This window comes from Cyprinodon variegatus, unplaced genomic scaffold, assembly GCF_000732505.1.
Source record: "Cyprinodon variegatus isolate N-32 unplaced genomic scaffold, C_variegatus-1.0 Scaffold210, whole genome shotgun sequence".
Lineage (NCBI taxonomy): Eukaryota > Metazoa > Chordata > Actinopteri > Cyprinodontiformes > Cyprinodontidae > Cyprinodon > Cyprinodon variegatus.
In genome coordinates, this window is record NW_015150663.1 from 215,960 (window position 1) to 232,514 (window position 16,555).

The 16,555-nt window shown below is 38.6% G+C and overlaps 1 protein-coding gene across 3 annotated transcripts in view; it reads right to left on the bottom strand.

Annotated features, from left to right (window-relative positions):
- Positions 1-8,629: 8,629 nt before the first annotated feature.
- Positions 8,630-16,555, bottom strand: part of LOC107088240 (amyloid beta A4 precursor protein-binding family B member 2-like) — a 52,535-nt gene continuing 44,609 nt past the window's right edge. The window contains exons 11-15 of one of the 3 annotated variants that reach the window (XM_015380273.1): positions 14,784-14,859; positions 12,871-12,951; positions 12,679-12,794; positions 12,381-12,563; positions 8,630-11,081 (exon numbers count right to left, since the gene is read on the bottom strand). In XM_015380273.1, the coding sequence (XP_015235759.1) occupies positions 10,908-11,081; positions 12,381-12,563; positions 12,679-12,794; positions 12,871-12,951; positions 14,784-14,859 (630 nt within the window). In that variant the 3' untranslated portion in view covers positions 8,630-10,907. The remainder of the gene's footprint in view (positions 11,082-12,380; positions 12,564-12,678; positions 12,795-12,870; positions 12,952-14,783; positions 14,860-16,555) is intronic. The other 2 variants (XM_015380272.1, XM_015380271.1) reach the window with 2 other exon arrangements.

Consider the following 16,555-nt stretch of genomic DNA (forward strand, 5'->3'; position numbering starts at 1 on the left):
TGATGTTTAAAATTAGTTTTCCTGCATTGCCTCTGCATTTCATAAGAAAGTGATTCGTATTAGATTCTCTGGGCGTGTGTTTGGGTGTGACACCGTGCATGATCCCTTTCTCCTTGAATTTACACATGTAGGAAGAGAACATGGATACCTTTTTTGAAGATGGATCACCAAACCCCTATCAAACACTCCACACAATTATAAGATCATAAAACCTTTGTATAGTTTGACGAATATGGACAAATTGGAGCCTGATCCATGAGGAATAAGACGAGAGCTCACATCTATCCTGGCAATGAAAATGGACTCAAAGTTTGCCCTCCATTTGTTTAAAAGGTTATTTAAAATAACTTCAATATGTATAGCCTTCTTACCTCAGATGACATCAAATCTCAGACCAAAAACCTGTGCAGCCTGCTGCTGTGACTGCACAGGTCTTGTTTGGTCTCCAACACTGATATACTAGCTAGCTTCCTTCTTTGTGTTACTTTTTCACAAATTAATCTTCAGAATACGATATTGTATAAATGTCCTTGAAGTGATAATAATTTATAGTGTTAATTTCCAGTTTTTTATGATAATGGGAAGATTGGATTTATTCTAGATTTGCTGCATTTTTTTATTCATAAGGTTTCATCTTTTATGAAGTTTCCTTTGTTTTTCTCACACAAACAGATCTTTATCAAATCTTCTTTCATTCTACTGTCTTTGCCTTCTATGTTTATGTCCTCAACCTGAGAGATTCAGTTAGGCTACCCATAACTTGCTAAAGGCAACATGGGCTTTCAGCAGATCTGCAAAGCTAGTTAAAGTGTAAAAATGTCAAATTATTCTCATTAAGTCTTTGTGACTGATTTTTCTTCATAAGTTATGATGTTACTGTCTCACATTATGAAGTCTGCACTTATGCCTTTGCGGCAAGATATTAGACCATCTTACACCCAGAGGAGGTGGCAAAGCTCACTCTAACTGTTGTGTCTGGTTCTCTTTATCCATCCATCATGTTTTTATACCTCCACAGATAGGAATGAAAAGATAATCAGTCTGCTGTGTATCTCAAACTGGGTTTCTTTTACCCTACCCTCTCCCCCAATAAACTCAGCTTAACAGAAGTTATTATGGTACTCTGAAGAGCACAATAAAAATAGTAATTAGGGAAGTGTTTGAATCCTGTGTTGCTTATATCAGCTGCCATAGCTGTGAACAGTAAAGATCCCTATTACTGTAGCCTTCACTATAGTAACAGCTGGAGGCAATGAAGGCTTTTGAAATTATTCATCTCCGACACCGTTTTCAAGAAAGCCATGGAGCCATGGTAGGATTCACTTGCAGAAATATTTAGGTATTTTCTGCTTCTTCTGTCACTTATTCTGTCACTTACAAAACCCCAAACTTAAGTGTATTTAGGTAATATTTGTTGCTTTTAACCAACACAAAGTGTAACAGTTTTGAGTCAGGAAGTGGAAGCAAACTGCTACACTTGTTTCAAAATGTGTTAGAGATAAAAATCTGAAAAGTATGACATTTATTTCGTTTAAACCTTCTTTACTGTGATGCTGCTACACCGACTCTATCCATTTATTATCTATGCCCTCCTCACAGGCAAGGTTACACACAGCACAGGTCGGCAGTCAATCACAGGGTAAAATAGAGACCAGAGGGTAGTAACTAGTTACAGTTAATCAGTTAGATTTACTTGACTAACTTAAAAAAAAAAAAAACTTTAGGAGTAGTTTTACAAAATATTAAATTAGTAGTTATGGTCATGGGTATTAAGTACATCCCTTACTAAATGCTTCAGTAGCCTTTTAATTAAATACTTTTTCACTCTTACTTGAGTCATTTCTTTAAAGGCAACTTTTTTTACTTTTACTAGTGTAAAAATATGATGAAGCAATGCTACTCTTAGTTACGTACAATTTTAGCGTACTCTACCCACCTCGGCCCTGACAGAGAAACACAATCCACAACCACTCACAAACACAACATAAGGGAGCATGAACTCCACAGACTAGGATCTCCTTGTTGTGAAACACTGTAGCTCTAAAAATTCTGTAGCTAATTCCTTTATGAAGTCAGCTCATAGGGTAATAGTGTGAACTGAAAATAAACAGTTTAAAAATCATGATTAAACAGCATCACAAATATCAGAATCTTGCCAGACAGGACAGAGGTTGGGTTCTGCAGGAGTTAACAGCAGTAGCCTATGTAGCTATAAAACCAAATTCCACCTTCTTCTCAACATTTAATAAAGCATTGTTTAATCCAGTGTCTGAAAAGGAAAAGGCAACTTGACAGAGCAGAAGCAGCCATGGTAACTCTGAATGAGCTGCAGAGATCCATGGTTCATGTGGGAGAATCTGTTGGCTGTTTAACTATTTGCATTGCTTCAGAAAAACTGGAAGAGTGGCAAGAACAAAGCCATTGATTGAATTGATCAATACAATCTTCTTTTTGCATCTTGCATGTAATTGTGTAGAGGGGTGCAGCAAACACATCGAATGTTTACTGTAAAAAATTAAAACCAAAGTACATTTTTTTTTTTTAGATAAGTGCACTTTTTGATTGAGCAGATAATTGAGACACTTTGCCAATAGAATAAGACAATTCACATTTTAAATAATAAAAAAAACAACTGCTTTTTCACATCAAGTGCATAATATCTAATAATTTTATTTTAAGGGAGAAAATACTTTTTCCATTGGCAGATTATTTTATTTACCTACTCAAATTAAGGATAATTATTTTAAAAACATTTCCACAATGTTTAGATCAGTTTCGCATTTTTCTGATCAGCTGGTACAAAAATTGAACTTTTCGCTAAAGTGTTGGTGGAAATTTAACATGTTGTAAAATGAGCTTTTAACAATGGCTATATCGGGTTTAAAGCACTACAATATAAAAATTCTGTAATTTTCCTTTTATTTGTGGAAATTTTTATAAATTTAAATGTTCTTTCCAAAATTTCTTGAACTTAACAATCGTTGACATAGAGTGTAGGCTTTAGCAGGAGAAAATAGCGTAGGAGCCAAGTTTAGCGGACTTTGGACATAAATAGGAAATTTGAGTGGAATGGTGTAATTAGTTTGTGGAGATGGAGTGGAAGTGAGATCTACTGGGGCAATGGGGATGGACGAGAGGCAAAGCTGAGTGAGTGTTGAATAATTCAGCGCCCCCTGTCTGTACAAGTTAGCATCAACAAAGCTCAGGTCCTCTCTACTGATGACTGCATAAAAGAGGTTACCGGTACTCTAAAACGTCTAACTCTATAAACAGCATCATATCTGTGAGAACACGTACATGGATGTACCTCATGCAGTTAACCACATACCTGTGTAAATGACCACCTATATATAGAAAAACTTTAGCCGTCGAAAGTTCAAACCAGAATGCAAAATGCATAGAAATCTCACGCAGGCTTCATGTCCCCAAAGTGTTCACTGCGCTCCTGAATAATTCAGGCAATAAAGAGAGCAGTGGCTTGCAGTGTAAGCTGCTGCTGCTGAGACAGCAGGTGACCCTGCATCCAACAACAAGGACATAGTGGCCGTCTCCTCTATAAACAGTCAATGCCTTAGCATAACCAGTGATTATATAGTGTCTAATGCAATATTATTTAAGCTGAGTTACATCCCTTTCTGCCCCATGTCCAACAGGTCTGAAGGGAAAGATCTCATTTTCTTTACCTTAAATGATTAGTTACACTTCCTCTGGGCATCCTTTGCTTCACAAGGAAGTTATGACATCTTTGTTTTAGACACATACTGGAATTGCTCACAAATAAGGCTGTTATTGTATAGTATGTATGTATGTATGTATGGTCTGTTAAATTCATATATGTATACATACATATATATGGTATTTTAGTTAAGACTGTTGGCTCTGCTGCCCAGTTTTTAATTTCTGTTTTACATTTTTAAATTTATGGAAAGTGGAAAGAAATTTAATTTCCTTTTTCTTTGTCAATGAGCGAATCATTCTATCTCTATTATCCCACTCTGCGGAATCTGTTAGTTCAATCTCTAACGTTATGCTCTCTCTGCTTTTTCTCATAGTAGCTTTGCCTCGTCTGTTCCTGTTTGGCCTGTGACTCCATCTAGGAGAGAAATATCAGCTGTGCTGCTGCCATCAACACCTTCGTTTATAGATGTTGGAGATCGGTCTGCTTTTTAGTGTAGTCCTGTTTCTCTGACTGTGACTGGCTGGATGTGCTCTCTTCATCCTCTGACATGGGAGCTGGCTCTGAGTTCGTCTGTGTGTTTGCTGGACGGGGTCGTCTTTTACAGTTGCCTTTTGTTTCTCTGCCTCCTTGAGCCCCATTTGGCCTCGGCAGATGGCTGCTCAAACTGAGCCTGGTTCTGCTGGAGGTTTCTTCCTGTTAAAAGGGAGTTTTTCCCTCTCTACTGTCACTACAAGCATTCTTATTGTGAGGGATTGTTTTTGAGTCAATGAGTCGATGCAATCAACTGGTTTTCCTTATTTAGAAAAGTTTGAATCAATTTGGTTGTATGATCTGGTGAACTGTAAAGTGACTTGAGATTACATGTGTTGTGAATTGGCGCTATATAAATAAACTGAATTGAATTTTCAGTTCCAGGCTCTCATAAGCTGTACCCTGATTTAAAATAGGACATCAACACAGATTTTATATTTGGTTTGGGTTAAATGTAGAAGTGGGAACTGAATTTGATACTACTGAATACCTGTTCACAGCAAAGCACTGAACAGAAAAGAATGTGATGATTTTAGAAGCCATCGGTGCAGTGAACAAAGCATGCATGGCTAAAAGTAAGCACTCCAGAGTATAGGTCCACGAAATTCAATGCAGATTAAGCTCACTGCAATATTTGTGACCCAGGGTGCGAAGCCAGTTGCAGGAAACCCTTCTAATCTCAGGAAGTATTTTCTTTTAAGTACAAGATTTTTCACAAAGCAGAAAAGTGCACAAAATGATTGCCATCAATTTTAGCACCATTAACAACCCTTCTTCTGTTAGCAACTCATAGCCTGCAGCTAACAACATGGGTGAGGCAGCTGCATTTTCTTCTTTGTCTGTTCCAGGTAAAAATAAGCATACTCTTTAAAAGGTACCCATCCGTTGTTAAATAGTAAACCATCTCTCTTGAACTTCTTGCATCCATAGGCTGATAAAAACTGTAAAAATGTACTGCCTCAATTCAGACCAGAATGTTTTTACAACAAATCATTTTTCAATATTTAAATTCAAGAAAACATCTGATGTATCAGCACTTCTGATATCAACTAATCCCTTTTAATTTTATTTTTGTCTTTTGGGATTTTCTTTTAAATCCTTGTTTTATCGTTTACTGATCCATTTTCTCTTTTTTTCTCCTAACCTCATACCCATCTGATTTATTGTCAATCATTTTAACAGTGCTAAAATTGCTTTTGCTGTATATATTATTTTCCCAACTTTCGTTCTTCTGTTTTAGTTGATTTTAGTTACCGTATGTTTGTGCAGCACTAGTAGATAACACCTACCAATGGTCATGACTGCTTTGGCAGCCCTCCAACTACTCTGTATGTCTAGTCTTCTTTTGTACAGTAATGTTTGTAAAAGTAAGAAATGCAATAATAAATAAACATACTTACATGACCCAAAGCTCATGACCATAGATGAGGGTAGGAACGTAGATCGACCGGTAAATTGAGAGCTTTGCCTTTTGCACACACTTATGAACAAGACCCCAAGATATTTAAACTCATCCACTAGGGGCAGTACATCCTCCCCAACCTGGAGAGGGCACTCTACCCTTTTCCGGGTGAAGATCTTGGTCTCGGATTTCGAGGCATTAACAACATCTTCAAAGTACTCTGCCCACCGATACATGATGTCCCAAGTTGAGGTCAGCAGCACACCACCCCCACTATAAATAGTGTTGTTAGTGCACTGTTTCCCCACCTGAGATGCCAGATTGTGGACCAGAACTCCTTTGAAGCCGTACGGAAGTCTTTCTCCATGGCCTCTCCAAACTCTTCCCACCCCTGAGTTTTTTGCCTCAGCGACCAGCTGATAGGACTCCGCTAGGACTCCTTCTTCAATTTGACAGATTCCCTCACCGCTGATGTTCGAGGGCTGCCGCCGCGGCATGCACCGACAACCTTGCAGCCACAGCCCCGACTAGCTGCCTCAACAATAGAGGCACGGAACATGTTCTACTCAGGCTTAATGTCCCCCATCTCCCTCAGAGCATTTTCAAAGCTCTTCTAAAGCTGGGAGTTAAAGCTTACTCTCACGGAGGACTCTGCCAGATGTTCCCAGCAAACCCTCACAATACGTTTAGGCCTACCAGGTCTGACCGGTGTCCTCCCCCACCATCGGAGCAATCTCACTGACAGCTTGTGGTCATTGGAGAGCTGCACCCTTCTCTTCCACTGAGTGTCCAAGACATGCGGCCGCAGGTCAGATGGAACAACAACAAAGTCAATCATGGCCTAGGGTGTCCTGGTGCCAAGAGCACATATGGACAGTGTTGGGCATGTTACTTTGAAAAAGTAATTAGTTATAGTTATTAGTTACTTCTCCCAAAAAGTAACTGAGTTACTCAACAATAAAAGTAACTAGCTACTAGTAAAAGTAACTTTTGTGTTACTTTTGCATTTCTCGCCCCCGTAACCCTCACCACCGGCCCCCACCTTCACGCTGTGTGTTTCAAAAGCCAGCTGAATAGAGTGGACAAAGACAAGTACCTGCAGAGAGTTTTGCATTTATTGCAAACCCCGTCAGATAGCGTTTCCCCTGCTTAAGATGCGGGGAACGGTATCTGATGCTGTATAAATATCATCAGGCTGCACTACCTCTACTCATAGGTGTGACGTTTTTTTAACAGGGCGTTCAGAGCTGGTAAATGTATGAAATTAATAACTGGGGATGTCTAATTCTGAAATCCTGTGTGTTTGGGTTGTTATAGATACTGCAACATCCATCTATCCATATTTCTCCCTTTCTCCATATAGGCTAACATTTGATTGTTCGTAGTCTCCGTAGTTCCCCTGTGGTGCGAGCACAGGGCGGCTGTTATGCGCCTTTAGCGAGCATGCGTGTTTCCTGTCACTTGCGTGGAGAATTGTGCCGGCTGCGCTGTGCGGAGATGCAGGGGAAACCGTGTCTGATGGGGAAACGTAGCTTGACGTATCACCGGTATTTCCATCTGGAAAACGCTGTTTTGCTGCTGGAGTCCTCCTCACTCTCCATCTCTCTGTGTGTGCTGTACGTTAACACCCGTCAGCGGAAACACACACCTAACCAACTGACAGATGTAATCTCACTATACAACAGCCAATCTCATCCTCCCCTCTCTCATGACAAGGCGCAAACGAGTCCTATAATGTAAAGAAAAGGTTAATTGTGAGACCTGAGTAACGTGCAGTAACGGGGTGTCGGCAATGGTAACTGCGTCATAGTTACAGTCAAAGTAATCAGTTAGATTACTTGTTACTAAAAACAGTAACAGCCTTTGTCCATCACTGGGTGTCCATCACTGCATATGGACACCCTTATGCTTGAACATGGTGTCCTTACAGAAAATCCATGACGAGCACAGAAGTCCAGCAACAGAACACCAATCAAGTTCAGGTCAGGTGGGCCATTCCTCAGGTGGGCCTCCCCTGTTCTCACTGTCATTGCTCACGTGAGTGTTTAAGTCCCCAAGAAATAAATAATCTGAACTGCTCTTTGGCCCATAATCACAAACAACAGTCAGAACCCGTCCTCCCACACATATACGGAGGCCTCCCTCTAGTTCACCGGGGTGAACCCAAACCTACAGGCCCCAAGATGAGGGGCAACAAGTATGCCCACTCCTGCTCAGCACCTCTCACCAGGGGCAACTCCAGAGTAGAAGAATGTCCAGCCCCTCTCAAGGAGACTGGTTCAAGAGCCAGAGCCATGCGTCAAGGTAAGTCCAACTATCTCTAGCCAGAACCTTTCAACCTTGCGCACTAGCTCAGGCTCCTTCCCCACCAGAGAGGTGACATTTCATGTCCTAAGAGCCAGCTTCTTCAGCCGAGGATCGGAGCACCAAGGTCCCAGCCCTCGACTACCACCCATCACACATTGCACCCAACCCCTTTGGCCCCTCCTACAGGTGGTGAGTCCATTGGAAGGTTGATCCATGTTTCCTCTTCGGGCTGTGCCCTGCCAGGCCCTATGGGTAAAAGGTTGCCAGCATGCCCCACCTCCAGGCCTGGCTCCAGAGTGGGGCCCCTGTGACCTGCGTTCGGGTGAGGGAACACTAGGTCCATTTTTATTGCTCATTATAAGAGGTCTTTAAGCTGCTCTTTGTCTGGTCCCTCACAAAGGACCTAGGTGGTTGCCCAGGGAAGTCCTTTTATGTCTTAATCTTTTTTTAATCTTTCTTCTTTTGTGATGCCACTTCCAGCTATTGTTTCTTCAGCTGCCTTTTGGATCTTATAAGCGCATTTTACTTTTCCTTCCCCAGCCAACCTTTTCTACCGAAAATCTCTGTACTGTTGGGGGTGGAGTCGGTGACTGGGAGTACAATTAGTTTCTTTTTTTTTGCTGGAATTTTAATTTCTACTCACAACATTTACTATAAAAACAAAATCTTTTTACATATATTCTATGTGATGTATTTCCAGCTCATGAAAAACTAATAACCTTTAGAAAAGAAAGGCTTGTGTAGTTATACTCTCACCGAGGGATTTTGTTCCTTGATGTGACAGCTGCACAGACCAGGTTACAATCTAGTCTCTCTCCTCAATAAAGCAACACATTTTATGGTACAATTTTATTCTGTCTACCATCATGTATTGAAGTAATTAGCTGTTGTGTGTCTTAACTCTTATCTTTGAATAATTCAGTAGGAGACTCTAAACAGTTTTTAGAAATCTCAACTCTTCTGTTTAAATGTTGATCTTACTGTGAAGCACTTTGGCCAACTTGTTCTTTCTGAATGTGCAACCTATATAACTTTAGCTTTGAAATAATATGCATATTAATAGTTACTATATGTATTGAATGAACGGATATAAACAAATGCACATGCAGGTTAGTTAATATTATGGGTGATATTTGTTTATAGCAACTTTTACAAGAAGAGGACCAAATTTGGCAGCAAATGTTACAATGAAATGATCCTTTTTGAAGATATTTAAAACAATGACATCGCAATCATTTCCACCATCATAATATCTACCATGATCACAATGCCTTTGTTTTACAGTTGGAATATGGTCTTACTGCATACAGCAATTTAATATAGCGGGCTTCATTGGATCACAATGAAGAGCAACTAGGGACTCCACCAGCCAGTCAAGAGGCTGCTTACTTTTTTTATTTTGTTAATGCATTTATTGTCACAACAGATTACATTTACACTGTGTAGAGGTGGCTGACAAACAGAAATGAAATGGGTCACATCTCTATTGTTTGTTTTGTGAGGTTTTTACTTAAAATGGACTCCATTCACAGAGCTCACACTGAGTGCAGGTGATGGTCCCAAGCTAAAGTAGCTTTGTAAAAATATTTTTTTTTTCTTTACTGTTTATATTTTGTGAGTTTGTGGATTTGCTTGTGTATCGTCATGTGAATCTGCACTGGCTATAATTCTTTTTTATTTTAAAATAAAAATACAGGTAATTTCTCCGATAGTTATGCTGCTTGTGCATACTTCTTTTTTTCTGGGCCATAGGAAGAATGAGAAACACTTTTGGCCACAGAACCTTCACATTCACCAAAAAAAAAAGAAAAGGCCTGGATCTGGAATTTCTGGCATCTGTTGCAATCCTCATACAATTTCCTGAGCATTTTGTCAAGTTTAAACAGAATCAATTCAACATTCTTGAGATATTAAAATCATTTATCTATAATATAACAAAAATTACAATCTTAAGCCTCTAAATGCACTAAAAACTACTTTGTTTTCTTAAGCTATTCGTTCAAGTAGCTAAAGAAAAGAAATACAATCCTTAGCGTTTATTTTTTATACACGGGGCAGTAGGCTCTTCAGTTAGGGGTGGGATGCTCTTGTGCCAGTGTTAATCTATGGACAAGTGAAGATAAATTATGCAGAAAGCATTTCTATTTTCTCTTTTTTTCTGTTTATGTGTTCACAAGTATTCTCATCAATATGCATATCTTTCCAAAACTCATTTTTATAATTCCCCTTTAACAAAACATGCAAAATCAAACTAATCCTCCCGTCTATCCTCACCATTCTCTCAGCTTTACCGTTAATATTTATCTACAAATTTTTGTGCTCGATTTCCTTTCTTTCTAAATAAAGTCATTTACGTACACATCATTAATACAATCACTTCATTCTACATGAAATGGTCCTATTATTCTCTCTGCTGGACAAGTTTTATAACATTTGTTGGGCATGTGAGCTGATGAGGTTTTTTGTCTGTTCGATCTTGGATGATTTTGTCATCCATATTTAAATCTTTTTGCAGCAACAGCAAGTCAACGTCTGTTTATTTTATTTTTTTCTTGAAGGCTACTGCTGCTCATCCAAGTCCACAAGCTCAGAACTGGATAGAGAGGGGGGGAAAAAAAAGAATAATACCAATGAGTTGCTTCATAAGCAGTCTGAGAATAAAAATTTGATTTTTTTTCTGCCTGGGTTGACCTCTCTGTCCAGCAAAAGTTCAAGTAATCCATCAAGTGAAGATATCCACAAAATTGAGATGTTTTCTCTTGGGCAAAGATCGAAGCTCTTAGATTAATGTGAGCTTCCATTCATTCACACATCGACAGGGTTAGTTTTCTTTTTAAAGGTGGTCAGGCTGTTTCCTTCATCCGCTGTTATAGTTGGTATAATGTCTGTACATCATCTAATACAATGTCTGGCACGGATTAAGTGTTTTGGTGGTGACTGTGAGAGTGGTATCCAGGCTGGGGTGGGGTGCAATACACTTGGCGATGGTCATTGGGGAAGCTCCGACGGCTGTTTCTTGGGTTTCAGAGTGTCTATGAGCGACTGGACACTGCGTTTAACACTGGTGGTCACTCGGCGTGTTACTGAGTCTGAGGAGGGAGATGAGGAAGAGCCAGCTCGCTGAGAAGGCGGCCTTGCCACCAGACACTTCTGGTACCGAAGCTGAGGAAGAAGAGAAGAGAGGGTGTGTAAGTATGTATTTGAGCTTTTAAATTAGAATTCAACCAAGGATCTTGTGTACTTTCTCCTCTGTTTCTCATAATTACACGTGATCAGTCAAGGGAAAAGAAAAACCTACTCCATCCAAAAAAATCCAATTTGTTTAGGGAAATGGTTCAGCATGACTTTAAAGACTAAACTGTCTATAAATAAGCTTGAAAAATTTGAGTTGTTTCTAAACTGAGGGAACATAGCTCAGTCTTTTAGTAAATCAAACCTGTTCTTTTAAAAGATGGATCATTTTTAAGAATCTGTACTGGCTTATTAAAAAAGAAATATTTCCCACCAGTTTGGGCACAAATAAAATGAGCTTAAGCCTTTCTTATAATCAGATAATTGGATAATGAAGCTGCTGTCAGCAGGGAAACTGTTATCACAAAAAACAAGCGTAGTATGTGATCACAGTACTTTGAAATAATTAAAAGCAAACATGACAAATTTAGGTCAAGGCTTAATATAGTAAAACTGTGACCATGAGAAAACCGACCTGAAGTCTTATTATCTTAATTTAAGAAGGTAGAAATCCCCTTTAATAATATGAAAGCAAAGTCAGTTTTTTTTCTCTTTTTCTGATGTATAAAGATAGAGGTTTAGTCTGCATCATGTAAATAATAATTGAACTTTACTGATCTCACATTGGAAAAATTTACCTCTGCGTTTAACCCATCCCCTTGCGGAGCAGTGGGCTGCCATATAACCTTCTCAGAGCACAAGTGCACTGCACTAATCACTAGGCCAACACTTCCCTTGAATACATGCTGGATTTATTATATCAATATGACATCAAATTTTTATCATTACAGGAAGACAGGAAAGGCACTGATATCTAAATATAATTAAACAAAAACATGAAAATATCTTGATTTTAATTATTTCTGTTAATCTTAATAAAGGGAGAAAACAAAACTGTAAGCAAGATAAAAGAAGCTTAATGTCTCATACATGGAACAAAACTTAAACTGTTTTCAAGATGAAATGAGCTCAAAATCCTATTGCAAAAAATTTTGCATTAGATTTAGCTTTAGTATAATTGACTCCTCGGGCTTTGACATTGACTATGCATGCTCATGCCATTATGTTTCTACTGTGGTTTGGCAAACAATTGGATACTAAACCCAAACATTGAGAAAATGCATTAAAGAATTCACACTAAAACCTGTATTTTTTACACAATAAAAAAAGGTATTGTATGCTCTGAGTCTGAAAAGTTCAGGTATTTGGAGTTTTATTTTCAGTACTTACTACACAAGCTGCCTGCACTGCCTCAGAGACGCTGCCTGCATTTGGGTCACACCAGAAGACATGACATTGGAAGTGCTGATTCCCAGTGTCCATGATGAAGGCAAACGTGTGCACATCCCGTCCCACGCCCATGAAGGACAAAAAACGCACGCGGCACTCCACCAGCACCTCCTCTTCTTCCTCCTATGCAGCCACCAAAGAGAAAAGTCAAAGCCCCAATCTGCCTCTCTTTTTAACTGATAAGCATATTCTCATCTCTTATTTATTTCAAATCCCTGGGAAGTCATAAATCCCCTGCCTTCTCTTTGATGACAGCGACCGTGGTGTCAGCGATACTCAGTATAACAGGGGTCCATTCTTCTTTTCCTGTGGATGACAGTAGGTTTTCTATGGCCCCGTTTATAATGTCCATACCTGAGGAAAAATAAATAGGGATTATTAAAATTAAGGAATTAATAGGGAAGTGATTTGGGCATGATTTTAGGTTTACCTATTGGGCGAGAGACGTATGTCACACCCAGATAGAACACATGGAACTTCTGCACCAGTTCAGTCTTTGGCATGGGGAACTCTACAGAGAGAAAATACACACTCAGAATATTTTATCCAGAGGATAGGATCAGATTTTTTTTTTTTTAATATAAGCAAAATGTAAGTATTCAAATATTCCACAGAATATTTGAATACTTATACTTTAAGGAATATTTTGTTCTGCTGTTAACATGATTAGAGCATGAACAACAGGGAGAAGCATGCTTTATTTTGAAGGGCTGAATGTGGGGAAACCCTGCTGGTAGCTGTCTATACATTTGGCCTGTGGTGCAGAGATGACTGCATAACAAAATAAGTGATGAAAGCAACCATTTGCACTTCAATCAGCAAAGATGGCAAGGTGTTGGGCCCTCAGAAAGCACCTGTTATAAGCAGAAAGTATTTCTGACATTACCAAATAAAACATTATATAGTGAAACACTATATATTCAATTTAATCAAAAGGATACAAATAAAAACATTTAGAAAAAGAGCAATTGTTCTTAGAACAGAGTTGATTGAAATCGTTAGATATAAGAATTATATGAAAATAAACAAGAAGGAATTTTGCTTGGGTCATAAATGGCTTAACTTATTGCCGTCATTGTAGCACCAGCATAGGCCAACATCTAGAACCATTGTTTTTAAACTCTGGCAGAAATTTTCAAAGCAACTGTGTTGTGATGCTAAAAGCTTCAAGTTGAAAAAGTTCAACAGCATTTAATTCTGACTTTAAAACTTTTTTGGGAAGGACAGTAGAGACCAGTGGGATCTGCTAACTGATACATAGACTTAGGACTGCTTCCATCTGACTCTACAAGCTGTGATGTGGTTTTCTTTTCTCTTACATACTGGCTGTGTACAAACTCTCTCTACAGACCACCGGCCACACAAGATCGGAGGTTCAACGGAGAATTTGTGACAGTCAACCCCCCAGAATAAGCAAGTGTGGTAGTGAACGTTAAACGGTTGTTGCTGCTCTAGCAAACTCAAAAACGTGGCTGTTTCATTCTCTCTGGTTTCTGTACTCCTCAGGTTAGGAAGGTATACTGTTCATGCTTGCTATAGCCACTGTGTGCTTCCAAAGGAGCCTGTGTGGGAATGAATCTGGCTAGCCTGGCCAGTCAGACTGATTTACATGGCCGTAAGTCAGTCTGGTAATGTTCAGACACTCCAGTGTAAAACGTACCAGACTAATCACAGTGCAGAAGGTTGTGACTCATCTGACAGCAATCCTGACCATTTAACAGCTGCAACAGAGCCTGTTTTTATTGTTTTCAGATATCTTTTGATTTTGTTAAATGTATTGGGTATCATTCATTATACAAGGGTATCTCAACCTTTTGCTGAATTTTCTTTCAGTTGTTGTGATTAACATTTTTAATGATTACTTAAAGCATTGAATCTATTATCATTCTGAGAATTTGTAACCACATTAAAGGTAAACTAACAGCTCTAGTTTATTTGGAAGACTCCTTTGTGATGCTGAGGATGGGTTCTTCTGGACTTTTATTAGGGCTAAGACATATAAGCAGTCAAAATAAGGGAAAAATTGTTTAGAGTGCATCTTAATTTCCCTTTTGGATCAATAAAGTATCTTTTAATTTGAATTGAATTTAAAGAACTCACCCTCTAGAATACTGTATTTTCTTTTTTTTTTTTTTACTGGAATTATCTTTTTATAAAGGAAACCGAACCCAATATTATTGTTCTTTCTGTACATAGGGGTTCTTGGCAGCATATTTTTTTTATTTAAAAAGCATAAAGGCTTGACATGAAGGGAACTTTGAATGCTAAATATTCTATGGCTGCTAATTTCTTCCCCCCAAAATTCATTGTAGTATCATCTGATATGATGAAAATGTGTTTTACCCTGTAAGGGCACATCAGAGCCATTCTGGGAGGAGCTGCAGGCTGCAGCCTTTGCATTTTTTCTTTCAGCCATTATCTGAAAAGAAAAAAAGATATATAAAAAAGATATGAAGTGAACAACTAAGTGCAAAATGTATTGACAAAAAATCAGATGAAGATAATGACCAGAATTAAAGTTCAGAATAACAATAACAGGAAGCAACCTTCAGAAAATATGACTGCAACACAGTGAGCAAGAGCAACACTTTCAGTAGATAACAGGAAGACATAATGGGAGCAAATCTGCTTTGCTTTAGTACGTCAAACAATTGAAAATGACGAGCGCCAAAAAATGAAATCTCCTTTATCACACCATGTAGATGCAGGAAAAACAGCAGAAAAGAACAGAGCAGAACTTTCCTACAAAGATCAAAGGTGTTGCTTAAAGTGTGCTTACAAGGCTTCACCTCATTCACATCCCTCTTCACGCCCACATTCAACCAAAAATAGTTCATGCAGCGCACCGCAGGAACGTCATTGTTTATTCAAATGAGCCAGTTGATCAATGTTATTTATTGGTTACCAGTGGCAACAGCAGGGAAGAGAGCAAAAATATGCAGTTTAACCAGGGCAGAAAAGTTGGTGAGCGAAGAGTCTGATAAATATGTTTGATTGCAGATGATTAAACAAAGTATTATGAATAGCAACACTTTTAAAATATGATATATGGACAGATTATATCAATATAGTCCTCCAAGCCCGGGGCAGTATTGTGCTAGCTGTGTTATCTCAGCTTAATTATTAAATTCATTTAATAATGTTTCACACCTTTAGGGGGAAATGTGCTTATAGGAGTCAAAAACTCAAGAGCGTTTGCACTAATAATGAATTAATACATTAAAAAATACACCCATATAATATTTATTATGGGTAAAATATAGTTGGCTTCATCAGGTTGTTATATATAGGTGTCTTAATCTCTATATTACTATGTAGGCTGTTGTCAGTCTTCAATAAGATCTCTGTGGCAATTAAGGCAACATAAATTTTTGAACATATTTAATATATAATTTAGATATATCTATGGATCTTTAATATACTATATTTATTTATTTATATTTATATAGAACAGTCCCCCTAGCTACCTCTCAATTTGTACTAGATTACAATTATGCACAATAACCTTGCTTAGTTTAACATCTGTGATGAGCAGAGACATTTGGCCCACTAGGGTTGTCTCTCCAATACTGAACCCCATTCAGCACTTAGATTTAAGAGCAATGCTTTAGGAAGCCTGATAGGCTGATAAACCAGTAATTATGGCCAGAAAATCTAGGTGATTTCTGAAAAGATATCTCCTTCTCATTTTCCTATTTTCAATGTCCTTACATACTTTTAATGTTTCATCACAGATCATTACACACAGTAGGATGTCTCACACCTTTCTACATTTACCTGTTGCTCTGTAGCAGTCATCCCCAACCTCTGACCTCGAGGCCCTCTGTCCTCCAGGTCTTAGAGGTTTCCCTGCTTTAGCACAGCTGATTATAATGACTGCAGTAGACCAAAAGCCTGTTAATCAGCTTTCAATTAAAATCAGCTGTGCTTAAGCAAGGAAACTAAACTCTAAAACCTGCTGGACAGCAGGCCTCGAGGTCTGAGGTTGGGGATGCCTGCTCTGTAGTACTGTGTGACTCACACCTTTGATATTCAGGGAGAGGAATATGAAGGTGAGGAAATGTTTAAATGTTGTATGCACAATAATATAGAATTTAAGCTGGTTTTTATACCTT